Source organism: Scyliorhinus canicula, chromosome 10 (assembly GCF_902713615.1).
Source record: "Scyliorhinus canicula chromosome 10, sScyCan1.1, whole genome shotgun sequence".
NCBI lineage: Eukaryota > Metazoa > Chordata > Chondrichthyes > Carcharhiniformes > Scyliorhinidae > Scyliorhinus > Scyliorhinus canicula.
Genome location: NC_052155.1, coordinates 109,684,197 through 109,699,729, shown reverse-complemented (window position 1 = coordinate 109,699,729; position 15,533 = coordinate 109,684,197). Strand labels below are relative to the sequence as shown.

Sequence of the window (15,533 nt, the reverse complement as noted above, 5' to 3'; positions counted from 1 at the left end):
CCTCCAGGTGGATGGGGAGCTGGTGGTAGGCGGACTTCAAGTCTACTGTGGAGAAGACTCGATACTGCGCAATCTGATTGACGGTGTCAGATATGCGTGGGAGGGGTACGCGTCGAGCTGCGTGTACCGGTTGATGGTCTGATTGTAGTCGATGACCATCCTGTGTTTCTCCCCAGTCTTAACTACCACCACTTGAGCTCTCCAGAGGCTGTTACCGGCCTCAGTGAACCCCTCCCACAGTAGCCGTTGGACTTCCGACCTGATGAAGGTCCTGTCCTGGGCACTGTACCGTCTGCTCAAAGCCTGTGCAAAACACTGCTGATGTCACGACACATCACGTAACACAGAACCAGCAGGAATGTATTCCCAGATACAAAACACCCTCCCTCTTTACTTCATTTTTTTTTAAGAAAATATTTTATTGATGCATTTGTAATTTTCACAGTTTAACAAGTTAACATCTCTTAAATACCCATGCGGACTGACACATGCAAAGAATGAAAAAACAACCTACAGAACAATGCCCCCTACTCCCTCTGCTCTATTCCCCAGCTACCCGTAAACTATATCCTCTGTCCCGTTGTAAGATTGCCATGCTGATATACCATCAATGACCACGAGACGAAAATGGTGAAACTATTGAGGCTTTATTGCACAAGATGTTGAGCCTCCTGCAGCTGGAACCAGAATGGAAGCAGCTCAGGAGAGCGTACACTTTTATACGTCGCATGCTGGGAGGAGCCAGCAGGCTGGGATTTACCGTGTTACCTGTAGTACAGTGGCAGTGCCGTAATACACGTAGTGTGTTACCAGTAGTGTTTACCACATTCACCCCCTGTTTATAAAAAAAAGTCCAGCGGGGGTGAAAACAATGTTACAGATTGAGTCTGTCGGGGGCCTTGACTCTCCGCCGCAGGGGGGCCTTCCAGCATACCGTCACGTTCTCCCTCTCCACCTGTCCGTTTCCCCGGGGGTTGTAGCTGGTCGTCCTGCTCAAGGCGATGCCCTTGCTGAGCAGGAACTAACGCAGCTCGTCGTTCATGAAAGAGGATCCCCGATCGCTATGGATGTAGGTGGGGAAACCGAACAGGGTGAAGATGCTGTGCAGGGCCTTGATGACCGTGGCAGACGTCATGTCGGGGCATGGGATGGCGAATAGGAAGCGGGAGTACTCATCAATTACATTGAGAAAGTACAAGTTGCGGTGGTGGAGGGGCGGGGCCCTTTGAAGTCGATGCTGAGGCGTTCAAAGGGGTGAGAGGCCTTCAGCAGGTGCGCTCTACCTGGCCGTTAGAAGTGCGGATTGCGCTCTGCGCAGACTGGGCAGTCCCTGGTCACGGTCCTGACCTCCTCGATGGAGCAGGGCAGGTTGTGGGCCTGGATAAAATGGAAGAACCTGGTGACCCCCTGGGTGGCAGAGGTCATTGTGGAGAGCTCAGAATCGGCCCACCTGTGAGCTGCCACATGTGCCGCGTGATAGGGCATCTGGGGGCTCATTGAGCTTCCCGGGGCGATACAAGCTATCATAGTTATAGATGGAGAGCTCGATCCTCCACCTCAAGATCTTGTCATTCTTGATCATGAAGGCAACCGACTGTTGGTCAGTGAGGAGAGTGAGTCTCCTGCCGGCCAGGTAATGCTGCCAATGTCGCACAGCCTCCTTTTCGATAGAGGAGTGCCGAATTTTGGAGGCATGATGGGTGCGGGAAAGAAAAGAAAGCCACAGGTCTGCCCACCTGTTGAGGGTGGCGGCCAGAGCCATGTCCGATGCATCGCTCTCCAACTGAAAGGGGAGGGACTCGTCGACCGCGTGCATCGTGGCCTTCGCGATGTCTGCCTTGATGTGGTTGAAGGCCCGGCGGGCCTCAACCGTCAGGGGAAAAACTGTGGACTTGATGAGTGGGCGGGCCTTGTCCGCATAATTAGGGATCCACTGGACGTAATATGAGAAAAACCCCAGGCATCGTTTCAGGGCCTTGGGGCAGTGGGGGAGGGGGAGTTCCAGGATGGGGCGCATGCTGTCGGGTTCGGGCCCAAGGACTCCATTTTCCACAATGTAGCCAAGGATGCCGAAGCAGTTGGTGCGGGAAACGCATTTCTCCTTATTATAGGTGAGGTTAAGGAGTTTGGCGGTATGGAGGAATTTTTGGAGGTTTGAGTTGTGGTGCTGCTGATTGTGGCCGCAGATGGTGACATTATCTAGGTTACGGGAACGTGGCCCGCAGCCCATACTGATCAACCATTTGGTCCATCTCTCGCTGGAAGACCGAGACCCCATTGGTGATGCCAAAAGGAGCTCTAAGGAAGTGATAGAGGCAGCCATCTGCTTCGAATGCAGTGTATTGGCGGTCCTCCAGGTGGATGGGGAGCTGGTGGTAGGCGGACTTCAAGTCTACTGTGGAGAAGACTCGATACTGCGCAATCTGATTGACGGTGTCAGATATGCGTGGGAGGGGTACGCGTCGAGCTGCGTGTACCGGTTGATGGTCTGATTGTAGTCGATGACCATCCTGTGTTTCTCCCCAGTCTTAACTACCACCACTTGAGCTCTCCAGAGGCTGTTACCGGCCTCAGTGAACCCCTCCCACAGTAGCCGTTGGACTTCCGACCTGATGTAGGTCCTGTCCTGGGCACTGTACCGTCTGCTCCTCATGGCGACGGGCTAACAGTCCGGGGTGAGGTTCGCGAAGAGTGAGGGCGGATCGACCTTCAGGGTCGTGAGGCCACAGATGGTGAGGGGGGCCAGGGGTCCGCCGAATTTTAGAGTAAGGGTTTGGAGGTGGCACTTAAAATCGAGACCTAGCGCAGAGATAGGGGAGGACGTAAAGCCTGAAGTTGCTGTACTCTATGCCCTGGACGGAGAGGGTCGTGACGCAGTGCCCCCGGATTTGCACGGAATGGGATCCGGAGGCCAGGGAGATTTTCTGGGTGATGGGGAGGACCGGGAGGGAGCAGCACCTTACCGTAGCAGGGTGGATGAAACTCTTTGTGCTCCCGGAGTCAAAGAGGCACGTTGTCTCGTGCCCGTTGATCTTTACAGTCGTCGTAGCGGTTGCGAGGTTGCGGGGCCGAGAAAGGTCGAGGGTGATGGAGGCGAGCTGCGGAAGATGTTGGGAGTTGCTGGGCTGATCAGCGGTGGCGGAGGTATCAAAAATCACCATCTCTGGACTCGGAACCCTCCGTACCTTTAATACCATGGACATGACATCGACTAATCCTTGCCAGAATCCCTTAAGCATCGGACATGCCCAGAACATATGGACATGATTCGCGAGCCCCCGCACACACCGTCCGCACCTGTCCGCCACCACTTCAAAGAACCTACTTATCCAGGCAATAGTCATGTGCACGCTGTGAACCACCTTGAATTGTTTCAGGCTAAGCCTGGCACAAGACGAGGACGCATTAACCCTACTCAAGGCATCCTCTCACAATCTGCCTCTAATTCCTTGCCCAACTCTTCCTCCCATTTACGCTTTCCCTCCCCTATCGGGGTTCCCTCCCATTCCATGAGCTTTTTATAAATTTCCGAGACCTCCACCCCCCCCTCTCATTTTCAACACTACCTTGTCCTGTGTCCCCTGGGACGGTAGGAGCGGAAAGGTCGAAACCTGCTTCCGTGCAAAGTCCCTCACCTGCAGGTCGCAGGAATCCATTCCCACCTGGCAGCTTAAACTCCTCCTCCAAGCACGGAAAGCTGCTGTTGATAAACAGGTCCCCTAACCGCTCGATCCCAGCTCGCTCCCACCTCCGAAGCACCCCAACCAGCCCCCCAGATGCAAACTGGTGATTTCTACAAATTAGAGCCCATACCAATGCTCCCTCCACTCCAATGTGCTTCCGCCACTGCCCCCACACCCTCAAAGGCGCCATTACCACCGGGCTTGTGGAGTGCTGAGCCGGCGAGAATGGCAGAGGTGCCATTACCAGTACCCTTAAATTTGTGCCCCTACATGATGTCGCCTCCACCCGCTCCCACATCGACCACTCCCCCACTACCCACTTCCTGATCATTGCTATGTTCGCCGCCAATGGTAATTCCTGAAATTCGGTAGGGCCAGCCCCGCCCCTCCTCGACCCCGCTCCAACAGCGGCTTCTTTACCCGCGGGGTTTACCCGTCCATACGACCCAGAGATCACCATGTTCACCCTCTTAAAAACACCCTTTGGGATAAAAATAGGCAGGCACTGAAATACAAACAAAAGCCTCGGGAGAACCGTCATCTTTACCGCCTGCACCCTCCCCGCTAGTGACAATGGGAGCATATCTCACCTTCTAAAGTCCTCCTTCATCTGCCCCACTAATCGAGCCAAGTTCAGCTTGTGTAGCTGCTCCCACTCCACCTGGATTCCCAAAAACCAAAAACTCCGCCCCCCCCCCACCACCTTGAACGGCAACCTCCCGAATCGCCTCTCCTGCACCCACGCCTGGATCGCAAAGACCTCGCTTTTGCCCATATTTAATTTGTAGCCTGAAAACCGGCCAAATTCACCGAGGATTCCCATAATCTCTCCAATCTCCCCTAGCGGGTCAGAAATATACAAAAGTAGGTTGTGTGCATGTAACAGGACCCTGTGCTCCACTCCCCCATATCTATCCCCTGCCAGTCCATTGACGCTCTCAGCGCCATCGCCACTGGCTCTATAGCTAAGGCAAACAGCAGTGGGGAGAGTGCACATCCCTGCCTCGGCCCCCGGTGCAGCCTAAAATAATCCGAGCTCACTCAGTTTGTCCACACGCTCGCCATCGGTGCCTGGTACAGCAACAGGACCCCGCCCACAAATCCCTGCCCACACCCAAACCACCCAGGACCTCCCACAGGTGCTCCCACGCCACCCGATCAAAGGCCTTCTCCGCATCCATGGTGACCACCACCTCCTTTTCCTCGGACGGCATCACAATCCCGTTTAGCAGCCTTCTGATGTGAGCCATTAACTGCCTCCCTTTCACAAACCTAGACTGGTCCTCCCCTATCACCCTGGGCACACAATCCTCTATTCTCGAGGCCAAGAACTTGGCCATCCGGGTCCTTATCCCGCTTCAAGATGAGAGAGATCAAGGCCCGTGACATCATTAGGGGGAGTACCCATCATTCCCTAACCTCATTGAACGCCGTTACCAGCACTCCTGAAAACCTTATATAAAACTCCACCGTGCACCCATCCGGTCCCAGGGCCTTGCCCGACTACATAGCCTCCAGCCCTTCCACCACTTCAACAGCCCAATCGGGGCTCCGAGGCCCTCCACCAGCTCTTCTTACACCCTCGGAAACTCCAGTCCCTCCAAAAACTGCCTCATTCCCTCCACCCCGGCTGGAGGTTCCGACTCGTACAGCCTAATATAAAAGTCCCTAAACACCCCATTCATCCCCACCGGGTCAAAGATCGTGTTCCCCCTCCTTTATCCTTCACTTTCCCTATCTCCCTCGCCGCCTCCCATTTCCTTAGCTGGTGTTCCAGCATTCTACTAGCCTTCTCCCCATATTCATACACCGCCCCTCTCGTCTTTTCCAACTGGCCCACTGCCTTCTCTGCAGATAGCAACCCAAACTCCATCTGCAGCTTCTGCCGTTCCTTCAACAACCCCGCCTCAGGATCCTCCGAGTACCTCCTGTCTACCTGGAGATTCTCCTTCACTAGTCTATCCATCTCAGCCTGCTCTACCTTCTCTCTGTATGCCCGTATTGAGATAAACTCCCCTCTCACGACTGCCTTCAATGCCTCCCAGGGCGTAGCTGCCGAAACCTCCCCCGTATCGTTTATCTCCACATATCTCCGAATGGTCTCCCTCACCCGCGTACACACCTCCTCTTCCGCTAATAGTCCTATACCTAACCTCCAGTGCGGGCGCTGGCCTCCCTGCTTGCTCACCCGCAAATCCACCCATGATCCGACACTACTATCGCCGAGTACTCGGCATCCACCACCCCCGTCAGCAACGTCTTATCCATGACGAAAAAATCAATCCAGGAGTACACTTTGTGTACATGGGAGAAAAAAGAAAACTCCTTCGTTCTCGGCCACCCAAACCTCCACGGATCCACCCCTCCCATCTGTTCCATAAACCCCTTTAGTTCCTTCGCAGCCACTGGCACCCTCCCTGTCCTCGACCTCAACTGATCCAGCCTTGGATCTATAAACATATTGAAGTCCTCCCCCAATAATCAGCCGATGCAAGTACAGAGCAGAGATCTTCCCCAATACCCGCCTCATAAACTCTGCAACGCCCCAGTTCGGTGCATAAATGTTCATCAGTACCACTGGCATCCCCATCAACTTCTCGCTCACCATAATGTATCTGCCTCCCAAGTCTGCCACTATGCTTCCCACTTCAAATAACACCCGCTTATTAATCAGAATCGCCACTCCCCTTGTTTTAGAATCTAGCCCCGAATGGAATATCTGCCCAACCCACCCCTTCCTCAGCCTCGACTGATCCATCGCCCTCAGGTGTGTCTCCTGTGTGATTGCCACATCCGCCTTCAAGTTTTTCAGATGCGCGAACCCACGGGCCCTCTTGACCGACCCATTCAACCCAATCACATTTCATGTGACCAGCCCTGGTCGGGGGAACGCCGCTCCCCCCACCCCCCCTGCCGATCAACTATAGCCCTTCCTAGGCCAGCACCCAGAAGGGATCTTTTATATTGAAGCAAACCTATTCCAACACAGGATTAACCCTATTAACATCCAAAGAAAAATTAGCTTTTCAATTAACAGTTAAACAATTATTTTCAAAAACCGAAGAAAGGTCTTGGAGCTTACTTTACCATCTACTTCTAAACCTTCAATTAAGCAAAATCCAGACACAGGTTATCTGCCACTTATTAATAAAGTTAACACCCAGTGGTTTACACATTTATTCACAAAGTCCTTGGGAGAGAAGCTTTCAGACGTCAGTCTGAGAAACACACTTTTCCTCAGAAACCAGAACAGGACTCTCAAAAATGATACGAAAAACTGACACAGGGCAGTGCTGAAAACAAAACTTAAAACCAGACCCAACCCTCCCATGAGGGACATTACAACCTACCTCGCTGTTACCCCCTTAATCACAGCTTTCAGATATATAATCTGGACCTAAGTAACCTAAATACTTGTAATAACATGACTGCAAAAGACACACAATGCAATATATATAAAAAAATTCCTACATTCATCACAACATGCTGCTATTTTGAACAACAAGGGAATTATTAACAGTGCCCTGGTCAAAGCTTAGTCCTCAATTAGCAGGGAGTTTGTTATATGCAAACTGGTTCCCACATTTCCTACATTACAAAAGTTACTACACTTCAAAAGGTTTGTGACTAGCTGTAAAGTACTTTGGAATGTCCTGTGGTCATGAAAGGTGCCACATAAAATCTAAGTCTCTCTTTCTTCTTTCAGCAGAATTGTTCATTTTCTTGCTTGCAAATAGTGAAAGGATAACATATGTCCAATCTGGACAGCTATAATTGTGACAGTGAGCTGCTTGTAACCAGATAACTACAAAATATCTCGCTTGTTAACCATTCCAAACTCAATGACAGGCTTGATCGATCTCCTGCTGTCTGACATAAGCAGGGTGGTGCAGTAAGTGGCTCCTATGGCAAACAACGGCACCAGCACTAAAAATAGCCAACACTGTGCCGATGCTTTGCTTTCAAAATTGAGAATTCAGTATTTATTTTATTCAGTCTTTTAATTACAATCATTTTCTACAATATTATGAGGGTAAATTCATTTGTGTTTTCGGTTGCTTCCTGGTAGAATGCAGCACCTGAGCAGCTTATGCTGCATTCATTGTTATCATTAGAAGAATGCGATGTGGGCTGCCTACGATCAACATGGTCAGCTCGGTGCCATGAGAACCAACTTATTCCCCTAGTTTTTCTTAGTTTAAGGATTTTCTTCTCTTTCAGTCTTTATGCTTAAAATGATGACCAACAAATGTGAACTTGAATAAAATATTTTAAAGTTAGTGACACTTGTTCCACTGATAGCCTTTTAAATCTACTCACCAATGTAATAAATAGCATAATATTTAAAGTGTTAAAATCCATAGAAGGCAGATATTACCAATGAAGTCTGGGGCTATTATAATATAATCCGATTAATAACTAAACTACTCCATCTATCGCCAACAAATGCTTCTTCTGGAATACCATGACACATGAGGAAAATTGAATTAAAATGGAAGAGGCAATGTAGCTGCATTTAATCTGTTGCTGTTCCTGTTGTTGTTCACATTGACTTGTGGTCAATGAAATGTGCTGGCAGGATGCCTAAGGTTAATAAAGTGGGCTAAATCTGAAAGCTCATCCAAGGTTTTCAATTAGGAGTCTGGCAGTCCATTGCTCTGAGCTTTATCAAAATGTCAGTCATAAATAACAAATCCTGTTCTGGGACTTGGGTAAGAGGAAAGAACTACCGTATATACTCGCGTAACATGCGACTTTTGAGCACCTAATTTGAAGCCTAGATTTCGGGGGTCGCATGATACGCGAGGTACAAAAATCGCGGGTGTGAAATGCTGGCCAAGATAAGTCACATAGCATCCAGCTGGCTTTACTAGTGTCGTTCAGCCACTTGCCGTTTCCATTCATAAAAACATGAATGGAAACGTCAAGTGGCTGAACATCTTCCCATCAGAATGCTGTGGTCAAAATCTGAAGAGTAGCATTCTGATGGGATGATGTTCAGCCACTTGACGTTTCCATTCATGTTTTTATGAATGGAAACGGCAAGTGGCTGAACGACGCTAGTAAAGCCAGCTGGAAAGCTGTTCGAATCGCGAACAGCTTTCAAAGCAGAATCCACTCTGCAGAAACCACACACAATTATACCATTTGGAAGTTTTAGTTTCCAAAATTAATTTCCAAAAAAGTGACTCGCATGATACATGAGGTATACCATAAAATCATGTTTTGGGGATGAAAATTTAGGGGTCGCATGATACGCGAGATCGAAGGATACGCGAGTATATATGGTAAGTGAATACTGTGTTTTGTAGAGAACAAAGAACAGCTGTATGGTGGAAAAGACAACGTTGTTAAGTATAAAAACATAAACCGGTATTTTCACTCCTGTGTACAGTGGGCGTCATGGAGTGCCCAAGAGCTAAATCTCGCGAGAAGGCCCAAAACCAGTTTTACCATGATGTAAAACGAGGAAGTGATTGTGCACTTCAGCCATCAATGGCGGGCTACGTTTCCGAATGCCACAAACATAATGAACATAAATCAGCATCTCATTAAGACATCTGCTCAGCTGAATCAGCCCCCCACGCTGCATTGGGACCCCACGTTGGCATGCAATTCGAACATGTTCCACAACATGATTCAAACAACGTGAAGCTGGTGACCTGCACTTTGTTCCTGATTCTGTGGTTAGTTTGTGACGAGACCATCAATTCACACGACACGTGGTTGGAAGTGAACAGTGGTTTTAATCGTCTTACAACAGAGCCTGCCTGTGACGAGATGAACTTCAGATGAACTGGCAGGCAGGCTCTCAGCATCAACCTTTATACATCTGGTTAAGGGGAGGAGCCATGGGTGGAGCCATGGGCGGAGTCAAGGGTGGAGCCCAGTACAAGCTCCTCATCTCCCCGTATGGGTAGAGCCGCGCAACTACACGTGATCCAATACAATATACAAGCTCAACACATGTTGTACAATACAGTGTGGATTATTAGTGTTTATAATTCACCACATTCACCCCCTGTAAAAAAAATCAAGTCCGGCGGGGGTGATGGTTTACAAATTGAGTCTGTCCGGTGGTTGAGTTGTCAGTGGGAGTTATGATTGGTGGGATAGGCAGGCATGGGCTAGGGTTGCCCCTGCTATGGGATGACATGGTACAGGGGTTGGCAAGATGGACCAGCGCCTGTCTTCCTCCCCCCCCCCTGCCCCCCATGACAGCCTGCCCCCAACCAAGGTTGCACCCCTCCGGTTGCCCCCACCCCCCAAGCACAGGGGCAGCATGCCCACTGCTCCCGTGCACATTGCCTATGAGCAATGATGGCTGCTCACTTCCTCAGCTTCCTGCCAGTTCATGTTTTTCAAAAGGATTCCTAATTGATGCCAATGTGAGCAATTGCTGGGGATGCCGCTGAATCATGGAAGCCAGTTGGATATGGGATGGCTCCTGTTAATTGTATACAAATAGGGCTTAAGTGGTGATAATTGATTTCTCGCCATGCCCCAATTTTGCCGACGAGAGTGACCGGTTGCATTGCCAATGGTTTGGCGCCCAGCGCGGTTCCCGTTTTCCACCTCTCCCGCTATTCATCAGCATCGTCTCGCTTGAGCGAGAGCACAACAAGGCCAGAGAATCATGCGCTATATTGCTATAAATGATGTGATGTTGATTGAGGGATGAATTCGGGAAGGATGCCCAGGATACCTCTCTTACTTTTCATCAAAATAGTGCAACTGAAGCTGAAGCTGAAATGAGTTCTGTTGATAACTTTAAGGAGACCCAGAACTCGCCAAGAATAACGTAATTGAATCTGGAATTCTGCTAATCAACCATTGGTGTAGATTTCACTGATGCATCCTTGCATCTTTTACATCCATTTACGAGAGCAATTGAGGCTTGGCTTAACGTTTTATCTAATAGATGGCACCTTCAACAGTTGCATTCTCACATACTGCAATGGAGTGGCACCCTAGATATTTGTGCTCATAACTCTGCATGAGCCTTGAGCTATTCAGAGACAAGAATATCAATAACTGAGCCACAGCTGAACTCAGAACATCTGTTCTACAAGAGTAGCCACTCCCATCCATAGAAGAACATTTCTGCTACTGAGGTAGGTACCTTGAGTTGGGAAGTGTCCTGACTCGGCAGACCCAGTTCCATTTAAAGGGCCTATTAAGACCCAATTTTCACTCTGAGGATATGGGGCTCTGACCAGGTTAAGCCCACAGATTCCGGAAGTAGATCCTAGCCAGCCATGGGGACGGGCGGTGAGGTGAGCAGGTTAGAAGGCCCCACCTCAGTTCTTTTGGACTTTGTCCCCATTTCCTAGATACTGCTAGGCCCTCTGGCCATCACGCAACTAGCTACCCTCCTCCATGCTTCCGCCATGTGAACTCAATGCTTCTCACCCACCCTCATGCTATTTCATACCCCCCCCTTAACACCTCTGTGCCAACTCTTGTCCCATTGCTCTCTCCATAGCGACTAATGAAGTAATTATCATGGGCAGGCCTCGGGGGCCATGTGAAGATTTCAAAAAATTCTATTAATCTAATACATTTCTTACTCTTACATTCAGGCCTATATTTTTCATTAATTGGGCATGCACACTTGGCGGTCCCAGAAGCAGGTGTGAAACACGTTCCTGGATGCGGTAGGCCTCAGAGCACCATTTTATGTTGGCTGACCAATTAGCAGACGGCCACCATGAAAACATGCTGATTGAAAGACTGAGCTCTGCCGGGAGAGCGGTAAAAGGGTAGGTGCCGAGAAAAGGAATGGTACGGGCTGGTGCTTCTATTATGCTCCCTCAGGGGGGTGGCCACTATGAAGCTGCTGACCCATGGAAAAACTGTGAAAAGAGTCTCTCGGCAGCACATTCAAACACAAACCTCAATGCCCCACACACCTTTTTAAATGTTATTTCAGCCCGGACAGTTCATCCCACCCTGGATTAAGTCTGAAGCTAAAATGTAAAGGCTGCCAGGTCAATCGGCCAGCCCATCTACTGTAAAAGCAGACAGGCCATACAAAATTACATTTAATTGGCCCCTTAATGGGCTAAATTGGCATCTTGATTGTTGGCCGGTGCACTTCTGACTTTAGCACGTGCCCTCCGACCGAGTAGTGCACAATAACACGGAATGCACGCCTCAAGTGGAAAAAAACTCCCATTCAAGAATCCATTCAAAACTTTCAAATCTCAAGTGGTTCTCTTATAAAGACAGACATACTTATATTCAGACCCTACATCAAATTCAACTAATCCTTTAAAAGTTTAATCAAACTGTGAAGAGAGAACCCCCTACTACCATAATTGTAGTTTATGAAACTGAGCCAAGTATTCATCACAAGAGGGTTTGGGGAAATACCAACAAATACCGCTGTTGAAACTGTACAAGCAGATGGTAATGCTTTCTTCTCCCCTATACCAATCAAAGCAGTCCAGCAGAGTATTTTTTAAACTCCAACTGACAAATTTAAGTCTTTTTAATTCATGGTTATGTGTAGGTAATTCAATAATCTTTAGATCATGAAAAATTCTCTGCCTTGAAATCTGTATATGCTGTAGGATATAATTTAACAATTTGCATCCTGTTATAATATGCTCACAAGATGTCTTTTTGGGACAATGGGTAACATCGCTGCCTCTTAGCCAAAAGCCTTGGGTTTGAAACTCTCTCCAGGTCTTGTTGGACAAAGAGGGTGAATTCATAATGCAGCCAAACATGTTGATTATTAACCTGCAAATCCTTCAAACACTCACTCAATGGCAGGTGGTAAGTGTGGGAGAGATTCTTGGTCAGCATTGTGATGGAAAGAAATTTGGAACCTCTACCATCACTTTCCATGGCCCCAGACAACAACCTACATGTAAAAATGCATGTTGCCACAGCAATTCAGACTCCCTGAGTAATCTGTAACACACCACCACCACCACCATTATGATATGCCTAGTCATTTGTTGGATATCTTATATTACTGTCATCCCTTCTGGTAGGAAATCATGGAAATGGTTTAGTCAGCAGAGGAAAGCCAGTGGCAAAAGTTCGACGGTTAGCATTCCTCCCCAACTCAACAAGATTCCATCATTCTACAATCACTGTTTAACGGCTGATGACCCAAGGTGCACTACATTTACACTAGCAAGCTTCCCATGCTGGTTTACAATGCGGGTACAAATAAAGACATTTCAGTGTAATTTATTTTTGAAATGTCCATTTAAATCTCATGTGCCAGATAATGGTGACTTTAACCACACAGTTTATAATATGAATCTAAAAGACACAGGCATAGACAAAGACATACCGGTGAACTCCACTATTGCACATCATGATCTGGCAGGCTCCCAAACGATTGCAGAGTTCAGAAGAGACTGACAACAAACCAACTCCTGAGGCACTACAGGCTGTATAAGCACAGGGTGCTGTACGTTTTGACCTGATAAAGGATTCCAGCAATCGGTGAAGTTCATCCACTGCATTGAGGGGCCGCATACACTGCAGGCAGAAGGAAGACAACACAAAAGTCAACACCTTTTTCTTCAGGTAGGTAAGGGACAACAAGTTGAGATAGGGATGCTGATGTAGAACAAAAATTGTTCAGTTCATAACTGTGTATAATTTTCTGGACTCTACAAGGAAATTAAAGATATTTATTTTCTTACAAAAATTGGACTTTTTTTTTTACAAATTAAACAATTTTACAAATTTGAATCCATTCAGTGAACAACTGCAATTGAGATGAATTTAAATATAAAGATTCATGTTTGTCTTAATTACCTTATCTATTGCAGCAGCTTTGGATGAATTCGGAGGCAAATTTGATTTTGCCAGATAGAAAGCCCTGTTTAAAGAATATAGCCATTAGATAAAGTTCCAAGAACAAGCTAAATAAAAAATGCAGAAGAAATAATTCCAGAAGTCCTGCTTTTCTGGTAGAAGTGAAGTGGGGTGGAAGTGCTGTTTCCCCAGAATGTAAGCACATATCCTGCCCCAAATTGTAGGAATGGTGTCTTCAACATCTGTTAGAATGGACAGTCCACACTTGTAAGGATGCATCAGTGAAATCCACCCAATGGTTGATTAGCAGAATCCCAGATTCAATTATGTTATTCTTGGCAAGTTCTGGGTCTCCTTAAAGTTATCAACAGAACTCATTTCAGCTTCAGTATTTAGGTCGGAAGTTCATATTGATCTAACAAAGTTTAATTTTGACTGTCCTTGGTGATCAGCAATAAAGTGCCGGCCTTGCTAGTGTTGCTCATATCCCAAGAATGAATTGACAAAAAATAAACCTGGTTTCCCTTAAATTGTGTAACATAGGGGCAGCACGGTAGCATAGTGGTTAGCACAATTACTTCACATCTCCAGGGTCCCAGGTTTGATTCCTGGCTTGGGTCGCTGTCTGTGCAGAGTCTACACATTCTCCCCGTGTGTTCATGGGTTTCCTCCGGGTGCTCTGATTTCCTCCCATAGTCCAAAGATGTGCAGGTTAGGTGGATTGGCCGTGCTAAATTGCCCTTGGCGTCCAAAATTGCCCTTGGTGTTGGGTGGGCTTACTGGGTTATGGGGATAGGGTGGAGGTGTGGGCTTGGGTAGGATGCTCTTTCCAAGAGCTGGTGCAGACTCGATAGGCCGAATGGCCTCCTTCTGCACTGCAAATTCTATGATTGGTCATTCTCCAACTACTTCTTCAGCTCCAGCCATTTCCTTATGTATTTAGTACACCCAGCAAAAATCAGTAAGTCAACAGTTTATAAACTTTCTCAATGGTTAATGAGAGCACCTTCTTTGGGCAATTCTGCAATCTATAACACCCAGTGTGGAAAAGACCTTGCTAGGAGAGTACATTCCAGGAAATTGCCAGCATAATTTTTAGATGTAGTATATGTAACCGCCAATTTTCACTGGGAGCACTGGATCATAGATTCCCTTATGGATGTAATGTAACATAGAATTTGAAGATTTCTTGATTACTTATGAATAGCTGCTAAGGCAGATTTTCAGCTGTAAATGATTCCTGATTAGGGAGAAATTACTGTGAGCTGCAAGTAACTGATTAGTTGTAACTTGAGAATTTAATTTGAGTACAGCTCTCCGGGGAAGTAACAAACTAAAGAAAGATTAAAATAGAGTGTGAGGTAATTACCTACAAATAAATACAGACTTTGATGAAGTAAGGATCAAAGATAAAGAATTATGATAACTGGGTTTCAAAAGCCTGAGATTTTTCAGCCAGTTCTGATGAAAGATCATCAACCTTAAATGTTTCTCTCCACAGATCATTTTTATAATTAATTCAGGAGCTGGTGATGTCACAAGATAGTAGGTTGGTGAATAATAATTTTTTTAACTCTCTTTGGCAGGATGTGGTGTAAACTCGGAACCTGTAAGGAATAATTTATGAAATTAATAACTTCAACTAGCTAGTTATTAGTTTTTGAAAACACTAAAAACAAACCACCTCAATTCATTACATAACTAGTTAGATAAAACAAGATGAGATAGAGATGACGGTGTAGGTGGTGCACCACATCTGCAGCATGTTGGGGTTTGTGGAGAAAAGTTGGTGATCCCATTTTTGCAGTAAGCACCTGTAACTTGAGAAACTTAGTTTTCGCGTTGTTGAACTGGGGTGCAAGATTTAGATATTGAGATGTTGTGATGTAACAGGGGCAAGAGTTACCCAGAAATTTTAACTCTGGAGGTAGTCACATCTATTAAGTTAGGCAATGGATTAGATTTAATTAGTAGTCAGGGAAAGAATGATGTGACTGTGGCGAATAAGCAAGGGACTGCAGTGCAGTGGTGGAGGGGCCTTGGCGTTCACCATTGTCCAACAGA

The 15,533-nt window shown here is 47.2% G+C and overlaps 1 protein-coding gene across 1 annotated transcript in view; it reads right to left on the bottom strand.

The window, feature by feature from the left end:
* prex2 (phosphatidylinositol-3,4,5-trisphosphate-dependent Rac exchange factor 2) overlaps positions 1-15,533 on the bottom strand; it is a 624,716-nt gene that overhangs the window by 66,301 nt on the left and 542,882 nt on the right. The window contains exons 29-30 of the mRNA XM_038808469.1: positions 13,470-13,533; positions 12,997-13,187 (exon numbers count right to left, since the gene is read on the bottom strand). Coding sequence (XP_038664397.1) covers positions 12,997-13,187; positions 13,470-13,533 — 255 coding nt within the window. The remainder of the gene's footprint in view (positions 1-12,996; positions 13,188-13,469; positions 13,534-15,533) is intronic.